The sequence below is a fragment of the Spea bombifrons genome, chromosome 5, assembly GCF_027358695.1.
Source record: "Spea bombifrons isolate aSpeBom1 chromosome 5, aSpeBom1.2.pri, whole genome shotgun sequence".
NCBI classification, from domain to species: Eukaryota; Metazoa; Chordata; class Amphibia; order Anura; family Pelobatidae; genus Spea; species Spea bombifrons.
Window position 1 is genome coordinate 8,495,603 of NC_071091.1, and position 15,150 is coordinate 8,510,752.

Consider the following 15,150-nt stretch of genomic DNA (forward strand, 5'->3'; position numbering starts at 1 on the left):
TTGTTATGTCCTGTCTACCCATTGTACAGCGCTACGGAATTTGATGGCGCTATATAAAACAATAAATAATAATAATAATATATTCAAGGGCATGAAAACAGCTGTCTGGGGACCTTTTAACCCCCAGAACTTCAAGGCGTTCTCCACGGCTAGAGGAAAATAAATTAAAAGTAAAAGTCAGAGCAGTAAACGTGTGGAATGCACTGCCAAGTCAAGTGGTTTTGGGAGATTTAGTTAATACTCAAAAATGTTGGGTGCCTTTCTAGGTGCATTCAGGGTTATATTTATTTCTATCTCAGTATAGGTACTGTTGAGTCGGGGGAAAGTCTAATGGAGTCGAAGATTAATTTTTAAAACTTTGGGACAATATTAGATAAAAGTCATTTTATTTTGCGTTCGTTTGGATCAACAAATTTAGGGACATGGAATGTTTGAACTTGATGGACTTTATGCCTTAGTAACCATATAACTATTAGGGATCTTGAATACTAAGCGATTTACAGATACAAAAGCGACTTCAGCCAAGATGAGAACAATAATGCTTCGAGTTGGGTAGGTGGATGAGGGTCGGAGAAGCATCAACACTTCCTTCCCAAAGCTTTGTGATCCCTTCCGGAAGGGCATGAATGAGACTTGTGCCGCTCCACGGCTCCAACCTGCCCTCCTTTTATCATGCAAGGACCAGAATTTTCTTTTCTTATGGTTCATAATATTTTCTATTATTTATTTATATTCTTGTTTCTAGAGTTTCGTTCACGTTCATTCAAACACCTATAGATATAGACGCGTCTCTCTCTGACGTTGAAATCCAAATGGGTGCCCACTGGAAGATTTATATCATTATATATATAGTAACGTAATGTCCAGGAATTGTTTTGTGTAGCGTCATTTATAATAAAGAGGAATTCCTAAGACGTAGGAAACCCTGCTAGGGGTCAAATTAAAAGTAGAACGCGCGTTCCTTATTAAAACACGTTTCTGGATACATGACTTTTGTCTATGGATTTAAAGTGACTCGGATATCCCAAAACGAAGCTATAATACAGGCTTTTACAAAGTTTCATGGGTACCAAAGGTCTCCCTAATAACACTAACTTTCCATAGTTATTATATAAACATAATTACAGATTCCCGTGCTAGAGCACCCATTAAATACGCTAAAGGTTCTATATTCAAAAGGAAAGGTTTCTATTGGTATCGTTAGTGCATTAACTATTTAAAGGCTGGAGAAGAACAGAACTGAATGCATTCCTGGACCCGCTCACCTTCGCATGAAAGATCAAAGAAAAAGAAAAAAAACATATTTTGTATGTATTTCCTGCATTACAAAAATAATCTTAATGAAGTTTACCCATAACAAAGTTTTGCCCAGCGGGCAATCAGAGTCTCTGCCAGTTTGAATCAGGGGTCCAAGATAAGTAGGAAAGACGCTTCCAGGCTTTACGGAGTTAGTGCAAACTGGTCCTGCTCTGGGGGCTTCTTCACCCATGTGCCCAAGCCCGATTTCTGGATGGCTTTGAAAAGCTGCTGCTTGGCAGACTGATACGATGAATCCAATAGCTTCGCCTCACAGTACCCGGCGGGCATTGCCCCCTGACCCGAGATCCTTGCGCTAAGCTGTAGGAAAGAAGAGAAAAGTAAGTGACGGTCGTTTTTAAGAATTGGATACCAAAACCGACATCATGAGGATTTATGTATAAACCATAGCAACCAAAATGATAAAAAAAAAAAAAAGTAGCACCTTCCACCCAATGGAAATTCACATTAGCGCATGTACCTAATAAGAAGCCTACTGCCAGGCATGTACAGGAATATAAACTTTTAATTTTGACTTATATATACGTAAATATGTTTTTTAAACGAAATCTTGAAAACCTGGATTTAGAATATCTAGGTTTGCAAATTACTTTGCCAGCAAAAAAAAAAAAATGGACCTTTCAGCCATTTATAGTTCTTTCGCCTACTTATCACTTATAAAATACTTTGTATCCACTCTATCCGTCAGCAACCGTCATAATTAGAAGATTAAGTGACATAAAGAAGAAAGGGATGTTTGCCCACAAAACATCTCTTTATTGCGCAATGTGCTTATTTGCAGATAAAACTTACTGTTACGTCTAATTTTCTGCCAACAGTTTAGAATTCTGCATATATTTCATAGCATTTGGTAATATAATCACTTAAGCGCTGATTTCATGATTTAGGACCATGGTTTACATATTTTGCGTTAAGCATAACCGAGATCTAAGTTTAAAGGGACAGTAAAGAAGACCTCAGAATTTCTATAACTTGGAAAACATTTTTTAAATGACGTAATCTGTTTGTTTTAAGTGTAAATATAACCGAACACCTCTGTCTATTTAGAAAGCTGGGAGCCTGAAAGATTAGTTTCCATGATTTTGGTACAAGCTTTTCAGAATGATTCTGCAACTTGGACTTAACAATTGTTTCCTTTATTTTACATTCTTAAGAATATTCAGTTGAATGAACGTTTGGATGCATATGATAGCTGAGTGGTCTCTTTACATTTTCATGGTGTTTTTTCATTCTGTAGACCCTCCCCCCCAATATACGTTTGCCCCTTTCCCTGCCTTTCAATTATTTGCCATGCAGGAGATATGTTCTCCTGCCACGTGATCAGCATACCTGGGAACTTCTGAGCTCCGGCCCTTCCCTTGCGGTGCCACTAACGTCGGGGGGGCAGGCTCGCTGACTAGGGGGGGCGTTCTCGCTGATGTACGGGGGAGCTCCCGCTGACATCACAGGAAACACCCTCATTTAAAGGGGAAATTGGCGGAGAGTGGGTGTCAAGACCCTGCGACTCGGAGGATCCCAGGTATGGTTACAGAGCTGGCTTGGCACTGGTTGGCTCTAATGAGACCCCCTTGAGATGATGAAATCTGTCCGATTTCCATGAGAGCACTTTCCTGCCACTGAGTGGCTGCTTCGAGCACCCAATTATTGGCACAAAACCTCAGACCATGGGGTAAACATTATGTTGCAGCTCTGGAGCTGCAGCTTCCCCCTCCCCTCCAAGGTAAGTTATTTATCTTGTATTCAATTTTTCAGCTTTAATGAACGTATGTTCAGGAGCCTGTCTAGGACCCTTGCCTCCTCTCTTTCTAAGGCTAACACAGTACAACTCTATACCTATAAGGCAAAAATACACCAGAAGCTCACCGACTCCTTGAAAAGAGGTTATCTATGTCTTTTATTAATATTAAATGGTATTGGCCGCTCTCTATTGTTAGATGACTGTATGACCTTCAACTATATTTTTGGGCTAAAACTTCCACGTTCGGTGCTTTTAGCCGAATGCAGCGTTTCTCCACCCCGCGACTCTAGTATTCGAATTCTCTCTGCACTAGAATTTCATTAACCAGCCCTGGAAATGATATATTATTCCTTGTAACAAGCGGCAGAATCACGAGTGTCAATAAATCCTTTTTAGCCGAAACAAAATGATTTTGTCAATATTGATAGAAATAACTCAACGCCGCTGTAAGGAGCGGAGAAAGAGCTTTTATTTCGAAAATTCAATTAGTGCTTTCAGTGAGTAGTATCTAATTGTCAAGCTTACAATCATCATAAATATTGTAATAAAGGGCCCGTTAAAGATTCTTGCAGCTAATAGACTGTGTAAAATGAGTGTGCCGGTATAGAACATTACTATTTATTTATTAGTCTCTGCAATAAGGACCTGCAGGACTGGGATGGAAAAATATTTTATTATTATTATCAGCTACAATAAATAAAAAAGGCAATTCCTTGGGATGGAAATGTATTTTATTATCAAAGTAAAATTAATAAACCAAGCCGGTTCCTGAACCCCACAGAAGCTTTAATATTTGTATACACCATGTACATCTAGAACAGACCTGGGCAAAGCACGGCCCGCGGGCCACATCCGGCCCGCTGAATAGCTCGGACCGGCCCGCAAAGAGTGTCCTGGTGACTCACCAATGAGTCCGGTGTCCCCCCCCGCCCCGGTCACTTACCTTAAACTCCTGTGTTGGAAGCGTTTGTCTCGGGTGCCGGCGCTTTACGCTGGGCGCCGGCATATGACGTCAGACGCCGGCGATCAGCAGTGAAGCGCCGGCACCCGAGACAAACGCCTCACGCTTCCAACACAGGAGTTTAAGGTAAGTGACCGGGGCGGGGGGGGAGATCCTGAGAAGGGGGGTTAGGGAGTTAGAGGGGAGATACTGAGAAGGGGGGGTTAGGGAGTTAGAGGGGAGATACTGAGAAGGGGGGTTAGGGAGGGAGGTCTTACTGTGTGTGTGTGTCTTACTGTGTTTGTGTGTGTGTGTCTTACTGTGTGTGTGTGTATCTTACTGTGTCTGTGTGTGTCTCACTGTGTCTGTGTGTGTCTTACTGTGTCTGTGTGTGTCTTACTGTGTCTGTGTGTGTCTCACTGTGTCTGTGTGTGTCTTACTGTGTCTGTGTGTGTCTTACTGTGTCTGTGTGTGTCTCACTGTGTCTGTGTGTGTCTTACTGTGTCTGTGTGTGTCTCACTGTGTCTGTGTGTGTCTTACTGTGTCTGTGTGTGTCTTACTGTGTCTGTGTGTGTCTTACTGCGTGTGTCTTACTGTGTTCATAGCTTATTCAGTTATTGTAATAAATATTTTAGCCCATTTTTTAGCTCAAAATATTTTTTCCTTTTTTTTCTCCTCTAAAATCTAGGTGCGTCTTATCAGCAGGTGCGTCTTATAGAGCGAAAAATACGGTATGCACTCCGAAGCCTTGTTCATTTTGTTCACTTCTGTGCTGTGCTAATAGTTATTCAGGCCTTACTTATTCAAGCACCTCTACCAATGACGTAGGCTTGAATAACTTTATTAAACAGCACATAAGTTAACAAAATGGACAAGGCTTCGGAGTTTGTAGTTTGTAGAGGTCTGGCCCTCTAAAACCATTCCAATTTCTCATGTGGCCCCATGGGAAAATTAATTGCCCACCCCTGATCTAGAAGAACAAGGAGCAATATACTGAGTCTAGGGGTGTGGAAGGCGTGTGGAAGGCGTGTGGAAGGCGTGTGGAAGGCGTATGGAAGGCAGCAAGATTTGTGCTATTTTTCTCCAGTTTAGCACCATTAACCCTTGTGTGGCTTCACCGCGCATCTAAATCATGGCGCTCCACAAAAAGTGCGACCACAGAGGGTCAGGGATCGCTTCTGCCTTCAACTCATTACCAGGGGTTAACTCATACCTCCCATAGGCTGAAATGGGGCAGTGGCTCTTTGGCCCCATGCTTAACAGTACCCCACAATAGCAAACTGGAAAAATAGCGCGTTTTAGTGTTTCCTAGAACCGAACCGCGTCCATGCACCCTGCTAAGGATGTCTCTGCCTCCCAAGATGTCCCTCTTTAGAAGGTTCAGTCTCGGTGTCCTGCTTTTCCACCAGCTCAGAATAATTAAGTGCACAGCCACGGGTGCCAATTAACTCCTAATTATGACAACTGGCCCATCAGAAGATTATACTGTACCTTTCCGTAAAGCTTCGCCCACCGCGTATAAAGCATGTACTTGCAGAGCCTCGAGGAGGAACCGTTGCTCTTCTTTCCCGTCGTAGCGTCAACGACCTCGAGTTCCGGGCTGCCTAGAATCCAGTTCGCGCTAAAGTTTGGAGATTTCCCCGGCTTGCGGGCTTCAGCGTTACTAACCCCTGCCAACGACAAAGAGAGAAGCCAGAATATGGCATTTATCGTAAAAAAAAGCCAAGATTCAAGCATTTAGACATTTAGTATTTTATCAGTAACGGATGGGGAAGTTTGGTTCCGGTTTGGCTAGTAAACGGTTTCTTCTGGCTTCCAGATCTCTCGTATACTTTTGGTATTGATTCATCACAAACACTGCAAACGGGCATTGGAAAGTTTTCATCACTTGGTAATACCATAACTTATTATTAACGCCATCAGATAATGTACTTATTACATTAAACAATCTGTAAAAATATTTATCCGAGATCGATTTGCACAGGCTAAAGGAATTTAACCCTTGGATTCCCAGAAGTACCATAAACAATACTTTTCAGGAGCCTTTAGCTCCCACATGGGTTTATTATTAAAATCTGTGACTCTCCTATTCATTACGAGAAACCAACCCCAGGGAGCTTTTGTATCAAGAAGGTTCGAGTTGGCCCTGAGTTATGGATAACTAACATCATGTTCCTGAAAGTAATGTCACCAATATAACTATGCCGAAGTCAGGACCACCATAAAGTATTTAAAGGGGACTTCCACAATTTTCTTATAACTAGTATCAGAATAGAAAAGAATAAAAAACATAGTGCCGTTTTCTTTCTAGTTTTTGCATAAAATAATGTTTTCAGACAGCTGCCTATTGGACATTTGTTCTATCTCTGACTTCTTTTAATACTGCCTATGGTAAACACTAGAATAACTCAGTCTTAATCACTCAGCCAGACATGCTGGCTAATGAATAGTCAATGGAGGAACGGACTTCATTAGCATTGCCATAAAGCATCAGCTCAGTGTGGTGATCGCGCATCAAAAGCAATCCAAATATCACATGACTGACAACAATGGCCGCCTCCAGGTCTGCAGATAAAGGGCGTTGATGTTTCTGATAGAGATAACAAACATGGGCATTTTAACCCTATTGGCTCCAGAGAGTTGGTCGAAGCTTCTGGGAGTTTTAATTAAAACTCAGCGTCTTTTAACTTGTCTTCTTCTCTATGAAAAGTCTTCCAAGTGCCGAAGACATCCGCTGTAGACGTTGCTGTGGACTCTGAGCTCCGTGAAGATGCGTTCAGACTGAATTCCAGCACAGAATATCAATTATCATGTTAAAACAAATGATTTTTTTTCTGAGGTGGGCAGTTTAATTGAAGATACAAACTTATCTTGCGGGAAGTTAAACAATTGCTGTCAGATGTTACATTTTGAAACAGATAAGATCTGAGCTTCATCATAAATGGCGTCTGGAAGTTCTTCTTTGCTTAGCGGTTCCGTGACATTTCTGATCACTTCATTACTTAATGAACAGCAATGTCCGACACTCACTGCCTGCTTTGTTGGCATTTTGCAGAAACGTAAAAAAAAAATCCTGTTTAATGATCGCGGTACAAATGTTCCCAGCTCCGTCTTCCAGCGAGGCTTATGGAAGCATCGCGTGTGCAGTTTCCATGGCACTCTATTTGCCGCAGGGTTTAATACAATTCAGAAAATCATTAATTTCCAGAAACTAAAGGTTTGAACACGGCTTATTCTAAGCATTCTAGGAGGACTCTGAGTACCGGGATTTATGAAAGAAATAACTAGAATGCTTATTTTCTTATAGACGGCCTAATTTATTGTAAAGCCTTCGCATTGATTGTATTCATAATGTATCAGGAACTCACAAGAACGTTGCAAATGCCGTCCAACCAGCCCCAGGAGTAACACGGACGCCGAGCTTCATAGGAAAGACATGAGGAATATGCGGAAGAATGAGGTTCATTCTATACCCCGGAAGCCTTTTGGGTTGTTTTAGGAAATTGATGGAAACTATCGGTACGGCAGGAAATTAAATGAGTATTTCAAAGAAATGAGGGCAGTTAAAGGACCTTATCATACGAATCGCTTCTCCTGTTGTGTTCTTACCGAGGTTGAAAGCTCCGACTTTGTGAAATTGTTACAGGAATCCCATGTGAATTAACCACTTTTTGATTTGCGTTCCAGAAATGAATAAACACCAGGCCTTTTAATATTAAAGAATACAGAAACTTCCAAAGGAGTTTCCGGAGCTGTTGTGGGAGGACAGCCATCATTTCCCCAGGTCGGCTGAGGATGCCATCTACAGGGCTACTCTTATTATAGGATCGGGGGTAGGCAGCAGGAGATATGGTGGTCCAATGCTGAGATATGCCGAGATATGGTGGTCCAATGCTGTATGTAGAACATTAAATACTTTGATTCCAATATCCTACCTTTTACACAATTTAAGACATAATGGCGTGGATCATGTAGCTATTATGGGGGTGTTCCCTTGAGTGCCAAAGTAGGGGTATATCCAACATTTTTTTTTAATAAAAAGTAATACATATAAACATCAATATATGGCAGTTTGCAGAAACTGGGCTTACACACAAATCAGGAGTTGGCAATAGCTTGCTCGCTGTAAAAGTGCAATTCCATTGGCACATTTCGGGTGGTGGCTGAGCGTCATATGAGTGGTATACCCACAACAGCTACACAGTTACCCTGCTGCTAACACCTGACCAGCCATTTTCCACAAATGAAGAACCAATATTTCAGGTGGCGGCTCCTTAAAAGTCCTTTAACCGATGTGCAACGGCTATGAATAAAGTACGGACCCTCCAGCGTTCTGATCCAGACCTAGTACCGGAGGACACAAAGCTGGCATAACAGCTGCTATTTTGTGACTCCCGGTAATTTATGCAGCAAACATCTTACAGGGGATTTATCAGAGCTTTCCTCGTGTTCTGCAAAATTAATCTGGTTTTGCAATGACATTTTTAAGATGGAAATACTTCCGCGGATAAATCCCTTGGCCACGCGGCAGTATTTTTCAGCTGTCGAAAGGCAGGTGCACATCAGTAAAAGGCTCTCCAAACCCTAATTGTTCGTATGATTTGTGAATATTCCGAATTATCTCTAAGAAAGTATCCTGAGCCTCGTTACGAAGTTATGGAGTCTGCCGTGTGCACCAGCAGGTAAACATACACAGAACAGTTTTTCTTCCTATGGAACTCTTGCGTCAATCAAAGCTACCCGTACGTTTTGTTAATATTCAACGTTTAGTATTTTTTGAGCCTTTCATTATTAGGGCGCTGGAAGACACACAAGCTCACGCTCGCCTTCAGATGGAGAGTTCGGCAAACTCGGTATGAGTTTTTCGAAGGTTTTTGTGAATTGAGTTACAGTTGGAGAAATGTTCTCTCTAATCTAAAACTAGAGGGTCAGAGATTTATATGTAATGTAAGGAAATGTTACCTTAGCGAGAGGAGGGTAGATAAGAGGAACAGCCTTCCATCATAAATGGTAGAGGGTAATACAGTGAGGGTATTAAACATGCATGGGACGGACATATGGCTCCTGAATCTAAGATGAGACCGAAGGCTGATTGAGTCTCTACATTAGGAAAAGACTAGTTGTGTCGGTTTGTATCTGCCGTTAAATTCTATGTCTGACTTCAGGCACTCAAGAATACTCGCAGACCTTAGGTTAGGGATCATGTCTCTAGTCAACTAGTATGGAAGATCTAGTTATATCCAACCAACTTCACCAAGCCCAGCAGATGCCCACAAGGGGTTTGAAACTTGTCTCTAGATGGTTTCACATCATATATCCCTAGGAGTCAAGTTCAATGCGGGGCTCATTGACGGCCAGAGGTCTAGATGTAATGTTAGAAAGGATTTTTTTCATCAAAGTAGATAACTGGGCATAGTTTTCTGGGCAGAAACGGTACATGTTACTTAAACACGTCTCACATAGGCATGAATGCATAGGATGGACCTAAAGCTATCCAGACCATAAGAAAATGCCAAGGACTAAGTACGAGTTAAGATCTTTCAGCATGAAGAAGAAACTATTTTGGCCAATTTGCTCTCGTCTGACTTCAGAGGGTTATACTTGCTGATATTTTTATTTTTATTTTCTTTTTGTCACCCAAATATTTCGTGGCCGCAGAAGATCCTCTGTGCTTTATTTCAAACCCGGCTAAAAGCTGCAAACGGTCTTGAAACGAGCTGATGATAAATAATATCTACGGGGAAATAGGGATTCCTAGACACTATTATGCAGATGACTGGAATGAAGTGTTTATGCGGATTTTAATCTCCCCTCCGGAGCGGGCTAATTATGAGGAAGAGACAGCGAGTGACACGTTATTAAGCCTGTTATGATAGCAGCCAAATCTAGAAACACTGCTCACCAGAATCAAATGAAGCAATCGAGACAGGGCCACCGTTGCTAAACAAGGATCCTAACTCCATTTAGCAATGGTCTTGCCTTATATTCAGGAGCCGTACGCCTATCCCATGCATGTTTAAATCCCTACCTCTACCACTTCTGCTGGGAGGCCATTCTACTTATCTACCACCCTCTCAGTAAAGTAAAACTGGCTTGCATTAGATTTAATGCATCTATTTTCTCTTTTAACTCTTTCCTGCGGGTTAGTAGCTCTAGGAGATCAGGGTTTACGTGAGGTGACCAGCTTTAAGGGACCAAAAATGTATTAAACCAAAAATACCCCCCATTCTTTTGCTGTTAAATGCACCGTAAACACTTTGAATTTAATGATCACAAGTAATTTTGTCGCATTGTGGGTTGGCGGACTGCGATAATAGGTGGGGAATTTTCGGCCACATTTTGTGTCAGTTTCCTCGCATAGAAATAGGAAGATAAATAGTGATTTTTGAGAATGGCTCCTTTTTTGTATTTGCTTTTATTATTTTAAATGTCGTTACCATTGTGAATTGTGTTAAGCCCTTCGTGACTAGGGGTATTTCATACTGCTCTCATTAAAGAAAAGCATATGGAAGGTACATCACATATATATATATATATATAATGTTTTTTGACTAGGGAGATGGGAGGCAAAACCTGCAAAGGTAATTACTGCCCCTGCTCTTAGCTGTGAACCTGCCCCATCGGCAGCCACCGTGCTATAGGCTGCTCCATAAAACTGCCACCTCTACCCCGAAATGCCCATTAAACATTTCACTACAAGCCCATTTATTTATCCAAAGTTTGGGAAATGGCCATGTCTATGTTTAATGACATGATAGTAAAATGTTACAGCGATCAATAAGTGTTCCCTAAAAAGGCTGGAATCATTCAATGGGCGAACACTTTCTCCTCTCCCACGGGCAGTTGTCGGATGATCTTATGAGCTGAAAGTTTTCTTTACATCCAGTTTTGCTGAATGAATCCTATGTGGGGTGACTTTATACTATCTCCGCAGGGATATCTTCACATATGAAACACCTGGGCCAAGTGGCATGGCCGTGTCTGCAGCTGGCTTCGCAGGAACGACTCTGGGGTGAGATTTTTTGATGTAAGGGAGCCTCTTGAGGTGTTCCAGCTCATTTAAGAGGTCTCCATTGTCATGCCATTGTTGAGTGCACTTGGAATGGTAGCCACGTATGCAGAGTATGGATTTAGGTGCAAACCATGACGGTACAATCCCTTTGCCTGCAGTAAAATACCCTTTCTTATATAATACAGTTTTATATTTTTGAGCACATATTTCAGCCTCTCTAAATGTGCCTTTACATAAACCAAATGGGTGCTACGGCATCGCTATACTGTAACTGTATAGCCAACAACATCATGTAATTTGCGCTGTTAGCTTGGAGGTAAAGTGTGGATTCCATAATAAAATAAATTAAAAGCTATAATAAATAAAGAAGAGCTATAATAAATAAAAGCTATAAAAAGCTGGAATGGGAAAAGTCAAAATGTTTTATTTCACTCATAGCTCGAAGCATAAAGCCCTGTGAATTCTAAGCATAAAATCAACAGGAAGAAGCTAAATATAAAAACACCCCATTATGTTAAAATATGAAGCCTCCACCACAACAGGGATCGTCTTAGTGCCAAAAGAGATCGGTGCAATGGATGCCACCACTATACAACTGGTCAATACTATACTGGCGTTCTAAATGTTTAGACAAAGACATGGCGCGTGGGGGTGACAAAAGGACATCTTGTCTGGGGTACTAGGTGGTCAAGGACTGCCTTTGCTCAATAGCTGCAGTTTTGCTTCACCACGTAATGTCCTAAGAGCTTTTAATGGGGTCTATAACCATTGCCTATCGGACCTACATTGATTGCTTGGATTGCGCAACATGTTATCCAGCTTTTTGATGCCCAAAGTTATACATTTGCTTTTAGCGCGTTCTCAGGGTAGAGAATGTGCCGAGTTCCACGCAGATTAATTGCTACGTCCATCCTGCCGAGACCCTGCTTCAAAGACCCTGGCGCTGAGACGCCCTGACGGCCTGTATTAGTTCTCATTATTTACCGTCTCTGCAGCCGGCCTGACATTTCGCATTTAAGTGCGGATAGTCCGTTACACGAGTCTATCCTGTATTATTTCTACAGGATTTTTTATAACCGAGAGAATAAAGGTGACTCGGCGAGTAAATCTATCGTTATTGCTCTAAATTACTCTACAAACCTCCTGCTAACAAGCCTGGAAGCAGCCATACAAAACAGCGCACAATGCTAACAGATTGAAGCTGAAAGTGTATTATTGTGTCTTAAATTGCCTTGGACACCTTCCTAGTTAATCTAAGAGGTAGGGGGCACCGAAGAGTTAATGACGCATTCAACTCTATTCAAGAAAACAGAATTCCTTTAAAGAAAATCTGCCATATTCAAGATAATCCCCACTCCTAATTCTTAATCCTGTATACAACATACTTCTCTTATCTTAATTCTTTTCATTCAAGTTATCCAATAAAGTCTACAGCTGTTTTTCCAGTAGGGCTGCATGTGAGAGCTGCCATCTTGCCGCTGTTATCACATGGTTTCAATTCCTGCTTTACCCTTAGATAGTCCGATGGACAGATCTACAGAATCGTAAGGCTGTAAGAAATCTAAAGCCTATGGGCACAGCTGCCAACGCTCCCAAATTTGTCAGGTGAGTCTTCACAGCCGGGGTTATGGCTTGTTGTGCATGCACAATGACCAGCGACGTATTTTGGCCAAAGCCAGCAGGTCCAGGACACAACAACCAATCTGTCCCATAATTGGCCATTTGCCTTAATGATGGGCTGGATCCCTTCTATGCTTCTTTTATTAATTCCCCTGCAATCTCAAATGTGTATCGGGCTTTAATAGTTCATTGGCATGGTGCGTGTTGTTTTTAAGATGCTATAATTACCGGGCCATTGGGTTAGGCTTGACCCTGGACTTCCAAGTTGCCACCCTGGCAGCACAGAGGCAAGTTACTGGAACATGCCCCAGCCTAAACACCATATAGTGTTTACGGACAGCAGAACACCCTGCGATATATATACTTTGTGTGTTTTCGGCTTTTGTGACCTGCAAGTCTGCGTTCAACGACCCATGAAAAGAATCAGCCGTACACAAAATGGACCAGCGTATTCTGCGATTAGGCACCCGCTGCTGGAGAAAGTTCATACTAGGATAAGTGTTACAATGTGACAGCCTGTATCGTCAAAGTTCCTCTATTTAAAAAAAAATGGAACTTTAGCCAAAGGACAGAGATCACATAGAGATGCGGAGAAACCCATCAGTTATTGGGAACGCAGATCTGAAGTGAATTAACAGACACGTTGCACGCACGCACACACAAATACATGAAACAAAGCAGATTACAGAACATCTTCTCCCTGTAGACTTCTGTCACGGGGAATTCACACTGTATAAAGTGATGAATATACCCCACAGTTATGAAGTCACATGCATTAAAGAAGTTCATGGAAACACCAGAAAATATATTATCAGGATTTACAAATTCTTATAGGCTGAATGTATTAAGCAGATTAGCATCAGTTTAGATTTCATTAATATGTTAATACTCTCCTGCAACGACTCAGGTGGAATTTATCACTGTGCACCATGTTACAAAATATTCCCGATATTTTAATAGTTAAATTGGTTTTTATGGAGCTGCGGGACTCATCAGAAATATAGAGCGATGATAAAATGAAATGTTTTTATGTTTAAAAGTCACAGAGGAACATTGTACCCATTAATAGTTATTAATATTATAAATATTATTTATTAATATGTGAGAAACAAACAAACATGTCATTTTCTCCTGCTCTACAAACCTCAACCTTCACTCTGTCCTGGTTCTCATCATAGATTCAAGATATCCGTATACCTATCCCATCCCTCACTGTATTAATATCTTGAGTTGGAAGGCTGCCTATACCCGGGGCAGGTTTTCCGCAAGGATAATGCCACCTCAACAACCCCCGTTCCTTTTACACCCAACCTTGTTCCTACCAGGGGTAACCTAGCAACGGTGTTTGGCCATGCCTAGTCCCTGTCCACTTCCCTTCTTATTCCATGCCCACTCAAGACTATTTGGGGGCTTACCTCACCAACACATAGCTAGCCTGGCCCCCTTGAAACACGACTCTCAAAGGAGAGGGAAAACTCCAGGTAGCTCACCCCTGGGAAGCTCCAAGCTATCCGCAGCGGCCTAGCGGAGACCTAAACCTTCCCAATTCTGCGTTACATTGTATTCGGCCCTTCTAATACCTGCCTTCATACAAAGAGCTCTTTGCGACATTCTCAAGAACAATTAGTCCAGAGAAGGACAATTACTTAAAAAGAGGACATTTTAAATATTTTGGCACTTATACATTTAATAGCATTAGTGTACGAGAGGCGTCAGGAGACAATAAATTAACAGTCATAGGAAGCCTCCGACTCATTGTACGTTAAACTAGATTCTATATTTAGTAAACATCTCCCTGCTATGATTAAATCTGCCTGTTCTCAGACAGTACGCTGGCTCCGGTAATATATTCTGACATTACAGACATACTAATTCTCCACATTAATTGGAAGAGCATGCTTGGAATTAAGCACAGATAGGGAATACAAAAGGGCAATAACATTACAAGAAAGGGAGGGAAAAAAAAAAGCTGAGAGGAGCTTTTCTGTAAATAAAGCATAATGTACGACGTGATCGTGAAGTGGTTTTAAGCTGCTTGACCTTGATTAACTTTCATGCAGGCGTACGGTCCAATTACTTGGTTTCAAAGGCCTGATAGAAAGATGATAATTTGTCTGGGAGGAAGGTATTTGCTTACCACTGAGCAGCGGATGATTATGCCGATACGGAGACGGCAAACTACCAATATCTTCTATTCTTTGGCTCATTACCCTGGAAAGGTGACCAGTGTGGTGTAGGCTTCCCACTATAATGCTGTTCAAGTAGACAGGTTCGATGAAGTGGCTGAGAAGAGCTCCTTGTAACCCGAGAACGTTCCATCTATGCGAAAAACAAGAGGAACATTGTGCAGGTCAGAAGAATGTGATACTCGCTGATCGCAAGACATTCCTGTATTCAGATTCAAAACGTATCATATTTTCATTTAATAAATTCTACATTTAAAATGACACGCACCTACCGATCACTTTCATCAAAATATTTGCTCCTGGTCATAAAGGACAAACAAGCAAACCAAAAAGTGTA

The 15,150-nt window shown here is 41.6% G+C and overlaps 1 protein-coding gene across 1 annotated transcript in view; it reads right to left on the reverse strand.

Annotated features, from left to right (window-relative positions):
- Window positions 1-1,440: 1,440 nt before the first annotated feature.
- Window positions 1,441-15,150, reverse strand: part of LOC128496929 (double-stranded RNA-specific editase B2-like) — a 30,136-nt gene continuing 16,426 nt past the window's right edge. Inside the window, exons 5-7 of the mRNA XM_053466764.1 lie at window positions 14,765-14,946; window positions 5,487-5,665; window positions 1,441-1,617 (exon numbers count right to left, since the gene is read on the reverse strand). Of these exons, the coding sequence (XP_053322739.1) occupies window positions 1,441-1,617; window positions 5,487-5,665; window positions 14,765-14,946 (538 nt within the window). The remainder of the gene's footprint in view (window positions 1,618-5,486; window positions 5,666-14,764; window positions 14,947-15,150) is intronic.